Source organism: Rutidosis leptorrhynchoides, chromosome 4 (assembly GCF_046630445.1).
Source record: "Rutidosis leptorrhynchoides isolate AG116_Rl617_1_P2 chromosome 4, CSIRO_AGI_Rlap_v1, whole genome shotgun sequence".
NCBI lineage: Eukaryota > Viridiplantae > Streptophyta > Magnoliopsida > Asterales > Asteraceae > Rutidosis > Rutidosis leptorrhynchoides.
In genome coordinates this window covers 626,431,235-626,441,744 of record NC_092336.1, presented here as the reverse complement: position 1 = coordinate 626,441,744, position 10,510 = coordinate 626,431,235, and the positions used below count along the sequence as shown (strand labels likewise).

General features: G+C 36.6%; 1 protein-coding gene across 1 annotated transcript; it reads right to left on the bottom strand.

Annotated features, from left to right (window-relative positions):
• Positions 1-3,108: 3,108 nt before the first annotated feature.
• Positions 3,109-9,948, bottom strand: LOC139843095 (ankyrin repeat-containing protein NPR4-like). The gene is made up of 5 exons (XM_071833170.1): positions 9,945-9,948; positions 9,776-9,844; positions 4,101-4,232; positions 4,010-4,014; positions 3,109-3,726 (listed from the first exon to the last, which is right to left on the bottom strand). Exons 1-5 carry the CDS (start codon positions 9,946-9,948, stop codon positions 3,109-3,111), a joined length of 828 nt encoding a protein of 275 aa, XP_071689271.1.
• Between the last annotated feature and the right edge of the window lie 562 nt (positions 9,949-10,510).

Genomic DNA, 10,510 nt, shown 5'->3' with positions numbered 1-10,510 from the left:
CAATCTATATTTTTGGGCTGAGAGTACATGCAATTTATTTTAAACGCATTGGATACAAGTACATACTAAATTCTACACCGAGTTTGAACCGAAAATCCCTTAGCTTTGATAACTAGTAACTGCCAGTTATAAGAACTGGTGGACGCGAGTAGTTATATATGGATCCATAGGACTTGACATCCCCGTCTGTTCCAGGTATAGAAACCCTAGCCTGAACTATAAAACAGACGTATGCTATTTGAGTTTAGTACACGTTGAATTGTTTGTATTGTACATATTGGTTGCATGTATATTAAAACAGGGGTACTTATATAGGCGTTAAAGCTTAGTTACCAGGGTGCTCAATCTTGTAGAATATTTTGATAAACGTTTCGGATGAAACAACTGAAATCTTGTGATCCACCTTTATGTACAAATTATGCAAAACATTAAAATTATGGACTCACCAACCTTTGTGTTGACACTTGTTAGCATGTTTAAACTCAGGTTCCCTAGAAGTCTTCCGTTGTTTGCTTATATGTTAGACAAGCTATGTGCATGGAGTCTTACATGGCATATTTTTCAAGAAAACGTTGCATTCACCAAATCATCACCATGTATCTTATTTTGACTGCATGGTCAACGGAAGTACTATTGTAAACTATTATTTACGGTGATTGTCTATATGTAGAAATCATCAGATGTCGAAAACCTTTGATTTAAATATTCATTTATGGTGTGCCTTTTCAAAAGAATGCAATGTTTACAAAACGTATCATATAGAGGTCAAATACCTCGCAATAAAATCGATGAATGACGTGTTCGTCCATATGAATTTGGAGCGATCGTTACAGGGTAAAACGTTACGTTTCAAAGAAGTGGGACTTATAGGATGCAATGGCGGCATCGAAGGGTCCAGGGTTGTTTGAGAACTCGAAAGTTGAGGAAGGCGTACCTTCCTTGTTCTCGATGAGGCTTAGATCGCGAGGACGAGATCCAGTTTAGATGGGGGAGAGTTTTAACACCCCGTTTTTCGTAGCGCGAATGTTTGGGAGTGTCGGAAATTTGATGTGCAAAAGCTTGGTGTGTGCTGCGAGGTTATGCGCGAGTTCACCGTTTGGGCCATAACTTCCTCATACGAACTCGGATTGAAGCGAATCAAAAGCTCAGACGATCGTGATTCAAGCCCGGACGTTTTTAATAACTAGTGTTGAGCTGAAAGGCTCTAGGAGCGCTGCTCTTGGGCTAAGAGCCGCTTTTGGTCATGATTGGGTACTGTTTGAAATTTTGAAGAGTTAAATGAGGGGCAAATTGGTCCTTTCACCTGGGGATGGGTTTTAAGCCACAAACTGGTAGATTGGAGCTCATTTCAACCTTATCCTCACCCACACAATCCTCTCATGTTTCTAGAGTGAGAAAGCTCCATTTTTAGAGAGATAAAGCTTGGATTGGAGAAGAAGGAGGTGAAATCTCTTCAAGGTGCAAGTGTTAAAGTTGTTCATCTCGTTCCTAGCTACGTTTTGGTTGTTATGGTAAGTTCTAACTCCGAATTTCATTTTTTGATTTGATATTCAAAGTTAGTGATTATTGGTTAGTTTGGGCGCTGGTTGTGCTTGGAAGTGCATTTGGGTCGAAATGTCACTTAGGGTCAATTTAGGTTGGTTTGTAAATCCACCCTAATTGTGTTGTTGTTATGTGATAAAAGGAATAGGTACATTCCATTGAAGAGTTGCGAATTATTCGAATGCATTCATCAAGGCGCTAAGGTGAGTGCAATATTTATACATGTATGTATGTAGTTTATCTACTCGTACGCGATGTGGGTCTTCGGTGCCACATCGTGAGTTATGTCATAAGCCGGTGGCTTATTGATAGTATGTGTGATGAGAACTACGAGTCGGTAGTGTCTTGGTGGGTGATTCACAAGTCGGTGACACCCTATGGTGATTCACAAGTCGGTGACACCTCATGGAGGTTCACAAGTCGGTGACCTCGTATGTGTCAACGGGTGACTCACGAGTCGGTGACATCGTATAGTGATTTACAAGTCGGTGACACCTCATGGAGGTTCACAAGTCGGTGACCTCGTATGTGTTGGTGGGTGACTCACAAGTCGGTGACACTTCATGGTGGTTCACAATTCGGTGACCCCTTAGGTCGTGGTAGGTGATTCACAAGTCGGTGACACGTTATGATGATTCACAAGTCGGTGACATCATTGCGAGTTGGACTCGGCGAGATTGGTCGACTACAATTCGGTAGTACCAAAGCGAGAGAATGTTTAGCATGTTTATGCCTTGTTACGTTTAGTTTATATTAGTGGTGAATTATATACTAACGTTGTTGGTAGTTGTATTTTGGTGATACTAGCTCGTTTATGCATTGTTTGAATGGTATTTGTATGTGGATGCGTGCAGGTAAACTATATATGTATAAGTATAAGTATTGCATTCACTAAGCATTAGCTTACCCTCTCGTTGTTTACAATTTTAGGTTCGGAAGCGGATTTGGCAAGGGTATACTCGGGATATAGATGATTTCCCTTTTGGTTGCTTGCTTGGATTACTTTTGGATTCGACCTAGGATTGGGTAGTTTATCCCCAAACATCATGCTCGTCGTTTGTTTGGAAATTAAACTCATTGGGGTCGAAATCGCTGCTTTAACGTATTTAACGGGTCGTTGTGCCCGCTTTGTTGTTAAAATACTTTTATTTTATGAGTTAAATGTATTTTGAGTCATATTAGACTTGTGCTTGGGATTATTGGGTGTGAACTTGTGTTGGAGTATTTGGGTTGGGATGACACTTAGTCAAAATTCAAAACTGCATTTCCCAGGTACAAGAGCGCCGCTTTTGGAGTAAAAGCGCCGCTCCTAGTCAGTCTTTGGTGGTGTTTTTCATCAGGCAGTAGAAGCGCCGCTTTTGGCATCAAAAGCGCCGCTCTTGGGTCTTCAAAAGCGCCGCACCTAGGTTTGGTGCGCCGCTCCTATCTAAAAAAAAGAATTTTTTATGACCGGTTTTAATTAAACGATTTTGAGTCGTTTAAGTTGAAATGATATTTCTTATTAGATTAGAATAATTTAATGAATAAGTAACCATGGGTACATGCCATCAAATATAAAAAAAGGATTCAGTAAAAGGGGTGAACGGGTTTCCTTTTATCAAAGATACTGCGTCCATATGTGGCGCTGATCAAATCTATGATAAGAGGAAGCTGCAAGGTCACAAAAGAAATAATTGGTAGGCATGTTGATGCACCTATCGGAATAAGAACCCACAAGCTCTCTTGTCCAAACACCATGAACAACGTTGCACCAAAAGCTATGATCATGGCTGTCGTCGTGATGAATAGGGTTGCTAGACCGATTATCAATCTTTCAGGTAACTTGAACAGAAAGTCTTGTTCAGCAAACCTCGTGGTGAGAATCGATAAAAATATCAACAATGATTTAACTGCTGTGAATAATGACAAAGCATCTGCTATAGCAAATATTGTGAATGGAACTTTGTTGGTAAAAAGTGGTGTCCCGTTATTCTGACTGTTTCCTCCAGGTACTGTAATCGCGGCTGCAAACACAATGGTGGTTATTAAAGCAGCTGTAATCATGTATGACTCGGCCGTTTTCTTTGTCCATTCTTCTCCCTCAATCACCAACTCCTTATGTTCTCTTGAAAAAACCATTTGTGGAGTTTCACCAGCCAAGTTCTTTTGTGTGGTATTTAAGGGACATACAAACTCTTCAACTTCCTACACTATATATTATGACACAATTGTTAACCATGATAGCTAGATAAATAAGGCTGGTCTTAATTCCAGCTTCTATGCGGAATAAAATTTCGAGTCATACATAATGTTTTACCTTAAACCATTGAAGTTCTCGTTGCATTTACAAAGCTGCCCCTGATATAATTTTCAGTTTGTTGGTATGTGCTAATTTTTCAGCCAGGTGCAAGAGGTTATTGCCTCAAGAGTCTTTCATTTGTCTGTAAATATTCCTATGTTCGCTCATTTTATGAAGCAGGTTGTAAACCTTTTCTGAACGATTTATCACAGCATATAGAATAAAGTTGTGACCATCTTCATTGACGCTCCGAATTGCATCGGGGAAAATATCCACTTACCTGTAACAACCTTATATGCATTTTCTCGTGTGACTTCAAAAACCGGTTTGGAATAATAGAGACGAATATTACGAAAGTGAGGGTTGGGTTCTTTTATCAAGTTACATACTCTCTTTCCAATGAACGGCCGCACTGCAACGTAGACATTATATTATATTATATTATACACACACTAAAACACACCTAAAAAATGAATCGTTTAAGTTTGTAGAATTGTCGTACGCTCCCCATGTTCACACCATGTGTATTTTTTCCTATTAATTGTTATAAAAATTAGACTATGTCTTTATTTTATTTTTTCCTTCTATTAAATTATTAACATTTTATTTGTGTTTTGATTTATATATAGTAGTACTTTATGGTAGAAAGTGCAGGTCTCCGATTTGTTGGAGTGAAGTGGGGGATAGACAGATTACGGGTCCGGAGATTATACAAGAAACTACCGAGAAGATCATCCAAATTCAACAACGGTTGAAAACCGCTCAAAGTCGACAAAAGAGCTACGCTGACATTAAAAGAAAAGATATAGAATTTGAAATTGGAGAGATGGTCATGCTTAAAGTTGCACCTTGGAAAGGCGTTGTTCGATTTGGTAAACGAGAAAAATTAAATCCAAGGTATATTGGACCATTCAAGATTATTGATCGTGTCGGACCAGTAGCTTACCGACTTGAGTTACCTCAACAACTCGCGGCTGTACATAACACTTTCCACGTCTCGAATTTGAACAAATGTTTTGCTAAAGAAGATCTCACTATTCCGTTAGATGAAATCCAAATCAACGAAAAACTTCAATTCATCGAAGAACCCGTCGAAATAATGGATCGTGAGGTTAAAAGACTTAAGCAAAACAAGATACCAATTGTTAAGGTTCGATGGAATGCTCGTAGAGGACCCGAGTTCACCTGGGAGCGTGAAGATCAGATGAAGAAGAAATACCCGCATCTATTTTCAGAAGATTCGTCAACACCTTCAACAGCTTAAAATTTCGGGACGAAATTTATTTAACGGGTAGGTACTGTAGTGACCCGAACTTTTCCATGTTTATATATATTAATTGAGATTGATATTTACATGATTAAATGTTTCTAACATGTTTAGCAATCAAACTTTTTAAGACTTGATTAATTGAAATATGTTTCATATAGACAATTGACCACCCAAGTTGACCGGTGATTCACGAACGTTAAAACTTGTAAAAACTATATGATGACATATATATGGATATATATATATATATATATATATATATATATATATATATATATATATATATATATATATATATAGTTAACATGATACTATGATAAGTAAACATATCATTAAGTATATTAACAATGAACTACATATGTAAAAACAAGACTACTAACTTAATGATTTTTAAACGAGACATATATGTAACGATTATCGTTGTAAAGACATTTAATGTATATATATCATATTAAGAGATATTCATACATGATAATATCATGATAATATAATAATTTAAAATCTCATTTGATATTATAAACATTGGGTTAACAACATTTAACAAGATCGTTAACTTAAAGGTTTCAAAACAGCACTTACATGTAACGACTAACGATGACTTAACGGCTCAGTTAAAATGTATATACATGTAGTGTTTTAATATGTATTTATACACTTTTGAAAGACTTCAATACACTTATCAAAATACTTCTACTTAACAAAAATGCTTACAATTACATCCTCGTTCAGTTTCATCAACAATTCTACTCGTATGCACCCGTATTCGTACTCGTACAATACACAGCTTTTAGATGTATGTACTATTGGTATATACACTCCAATGATCAGCTCTTAGCAGCCCATGTGAGTCACCTAATACATGTGAGAACCATCATTTGACAACTAGCATCAAATATCTCATAAAATTAAAAAAATATGAGTAATCATTCATGACTTATTTACATGAAAACAAAATTACATATCCTTTATATCTAACCCATACACCAACGACCAAAAACACCTACAAACACTTTCATTCTTCAATTTTATTCATCTAATTGATCTCTCTCAAGTTCTATCTTCAAGTTCTAAGTGTTCTTCATATATTCTACAAGTTCTAGTTACATAAAATCAAGAATACTTTCAAGTTTGCTAGCTCACTTCCAATCTTGTAAGGTGATCATCCAACCTCAAGAAATCTTTGTTTATTACAGTAGGTTATCATTCTAATACAAGGTAATAATCATATTCAAACTTTGGTTCAATTTCTATAACTATAACAATCTTATTTCAAGTGATGATCTTACTTGAACTTGTTTTCGTGTCATGATTCTGCTTCAAGAACTTCGAGCCATCCAAGGATCCGTTGAAGCTAGATCCATTTTTCTCTTTTCCAGTAGGTTTATCCAAGGAACTTAAGGTAGTAATGATGTTCATAACATCATTCGATTCATACATATAAAGCTATCTTATTCGAAGGTTTAAACTTGTAATCACTAGATCATAGTTTAGTTAATTCTAAACTTGTTCGCAAACAAAAGTTAATCCTTCTAACTTGACTTTTAAAATCAACTAAACACATTTTCTATATCTATATGATATGCTAACTTAATGATTTAAAACCTGGAAACACGAAAAACACCGTAAAACCGGATTTACGCCGTCGTAGTAACACCGCGGGCTGTTTTGGGTTAGTTAATTAAAAACTATGATAAACTTTGATTTAAAAGTTGTTATTCTGAGAAAATGATTTTTATTATGAACATGAAACTATATCCAAAAATTATGGTTAAATTCAAAGTGGAAGTATGTTTTCTAAAATGGTCATCTAGACGTCGTTCTTTCGACTGAAATGACTACCTTTACAAAAACGACTTGTAACTTATTTTTCCGACTATAAACCTATAATTTTTCTGTGTAGATTCATAAAATAGAGTTCAATATGAAACCATAGCAATTTGATTCACTCAAAACGGATTTAAAATGAAGAAGTTATGGGTAAAACAAGATTGGATAATTTTTCTCATTTTAGCTACGTGAAAATTGGTAACAAATCTATTCCAACCATAACTTAATCAACTTGTATTGTATATTATGTAATCTTGAGATACCATAGACACGTATACAATGTTTCGACCTATCATGTCGACACATCTATATATATTTCGGAACAACCATAGACACTCTATATGTGAATGTTGGAGTTAGCTATACAGGGTTGAGGTTGATTCCAAAATATATATAGTTTGAGTTGTGATCAATACTGAGATACGTATACACTGGGTCGTGGATTGATTCAAGATAATATTTATCGATTTATTTCTGTACATCTAACTGTGGACAACTAGTTGTAGGTTACTAACGAGGACAGCTGACTTAATAAACTTAAAACATCAAAATATATTAAAAGTGTTGTAAATATATTTTGAACATACTTCGATATATATGTATATATTGTTATAGGTTCGTGAATCAACCAGTGGTCAAGTCTTACTTCCCGACGAAGTAAAAATCTGTGAAAGTGAGTTATAGTCCCACTTTTAAAATCTAATATTTTTGGGATGAGAATACATGCAGGTTTTATAAATGATTTACAAAATAGACACAAGTACGTGAAACTACATTCTATGGTTGAATTATCGAAATCGAATATGCCCCTTTTTATTAAGTCTGGTAATCTAAAAATTAGGGAACAGACACCCTAATTGACGCGAATCCTAAAGATAGATCTATTGGGCCTAACAAACCCCATCCAAAGTACCGGATGCTTTAGTACTTCGAAATTTATATCATATCCGAAGGGTGTCCCGGAATGATGGGGATATTCTTATATATGCATCTTATTAATGTCGGTTACCAGGTGTTCACCATATGAATGATTTTTATCTCTATGTATGGGATGTGTATTGAAATATGAAATCTTGTGGTCTATTGTTACGATTTCATATATATAGGTTAAACTTATAACTCACCAACATTTTTGTTGACGTTTAAAGCATGTTTATTCTCAGGTGAATATTAAGAGCTTCCGCTGTTGCATACTAAAATAAGGACAAGATTTGGAGTCCATGTTTGTATGATATTGTGTAAAAACTGCATTCAAGAAACTGATTTCGATGTAACATATTTGTATTGTAAACCATTATGTAATGGTCGTGTGTAAACAGGATATTTTAGATTATCATTATTTGATAATCTACGTAAAGCTTTTTAAACCTTTATTTATGAAATAAAGGTTATGGTTTGTTTTAAAAATGAATGCAGTCTTTGAAAAACGTCTCATATAGAGGTCAAAACCTCGCAACGAAATCAATTAATATGGAACGTTTTTAATCAATAAGAACGGGACATTTCAGTCAGTTACTTTGCTGGGATTATGGAATGCTGGCTCATGGATAGACAATGACCTTATATTCATTACACTAGTCCTAAACGCCCATGTCATAAGACATGACACTCGGTGATGCGATAGGCTTGAAAATTCTGAATAGACAGCAACGTCCCTTACCCCCGACGCCCGTGCAGTCTGACTACAGGCATACACGTTCAGACGGCTCATCCAATTGAGCGACTCGGTTGGGTGACAGATTAACACTCCACAATGGTCTAAACTTTCTTAAGCATAATAGGATAGAGGATTTTTCATATCCGAGAGACGTGATGTGCTTTGATGCTTTCGTTAGTGATTGGGTTTAAAAGATAGTTAGGCCCTTGAAAAGAGTTCAACCATAAAGAACACCATGGCCAAGTCAAGGTTGACTTCCATGAACACGTTCGGTTATCCTAACGGTCCAATCCTTTATGTGTTCGAACAAACAGTTCCTTAATTAACCAAGAATCCCTCAAGCGGGGTGCAATGCTTGAGACCGCGTTATGGTGAAGTGTACTAATCAGCACTGACCGGATTCCATGGCCTTACTTAGCAGAGGTACAGCTTACAACAACAGTTCTGCTTCAGCGTGCACATACGAAGTTTATAAGGATCATCACTTTCTCAACAAGCTCCTAAACCCTTCTCAGTAAAGGTTCAAATTCAATCCTGCAACTTGCCGGATTATTTTATTAGCGGGCTTAATCTTTCCCTTTCATCCAATTGTTTGTCTGCTTTTCCAATTTTCTGCCTGCTCAAGCTTTTCGAATAATTGGGGTATCTGACAAGACGGATCCATCGTTTTTCAATTACAGATGGCAACGCGGGTTTCGGTTTCCTCAATTTCGCTGTAGAGGAAGTTTTAAAGACGTCGTTCAATGAAAGTTTAGAGCTTCTGGTTTTATCACGTCTCTGGTCAGTTTTCAATGGTTCTATCAAGTGGGCTTAGTCTCCAACAGTGTTGTTTCTTGAGCCCAGTTTACAATGGGCTTATTAAGCCCTCTCAATGTTGGGTTTTATTTTTATTTTGTAGGACTTTTTCTTTTTATTCCTGTTGTTCTTTCAATTTCTCGTCTTTTTTCCCCGGCTCAAATGCCTCGTTTAATGTAATATGTTGTTCTTATTCATCGTTCCGATGAAGGCTTAATAATATATTTCCTTTTCTCCGTAAAAAAAAAAAAGAAAAAAAAGTGTGTCATTGCAAAGAGGGGACCACCTCAAAAATTGATTGCTGGATGATCGCAATCACCTTGAATGTTACATGTATTGACTTTTCCATACCAGTAGACCTTAATCACTTCAAACCCTAAAACCACCCGCTATGTACGCCACCCACCATCCGCCACCAGCCGCCACCCTCTCACCACCGCTGCCAGCATTTCGCCACAGGTCCCGCCAGTTGCTCCTGCAACGGGAGTAACGGATGTAATAGTGGGGCCCACGTCCAATGTTTGAATTTTTATTCGGCCGTTGGTTTTTCTTTTTTTATTTTTCCTTTTTCTAACCCATTTTCTATATAAATACCCCCTACTTAACCAAAAACATACATATTCTCACTTTCAAATTTTAACTCTTTCAAAATTCACTATCAATTTTTATACACAAAAATGGTTTCCACAAACACTGTTACGTTCGAGATTCACGGTGGCGGGTTGTTTTCTGATGACATGGACCGCTACGACGGTGGGGGTGTCGATTATGTAGATGTGACGGTTACGGGTCTTCTAGTTGGCGAGTTGTTCGATTATTTAAGGCGAAACGCTCATTGCGATGAGATTTTGCATTTTGCATACTGGAATAGCAAAAACAACGTCTTCGAGTGGCTCGAGGATAACGATAAATGGGCGTGGCTACTCGAAACCGCAATAATCAAATCCGCAAATGTCGTGTTGTATACGAAACATATTTGGGATGAGCTTCCTCACGAAACCGATGGTAGTGCGTATGGTTTTCATACCGATTAATCAGTATTTTGTTTATGTAGTAGTGTTTTTTTTATGTATTCGTGTTTTTTTTACTCGTGCTTTTTTTTATGTATTCGTGCTTCTTTTTTTTTAATCGTGCCTTTTTT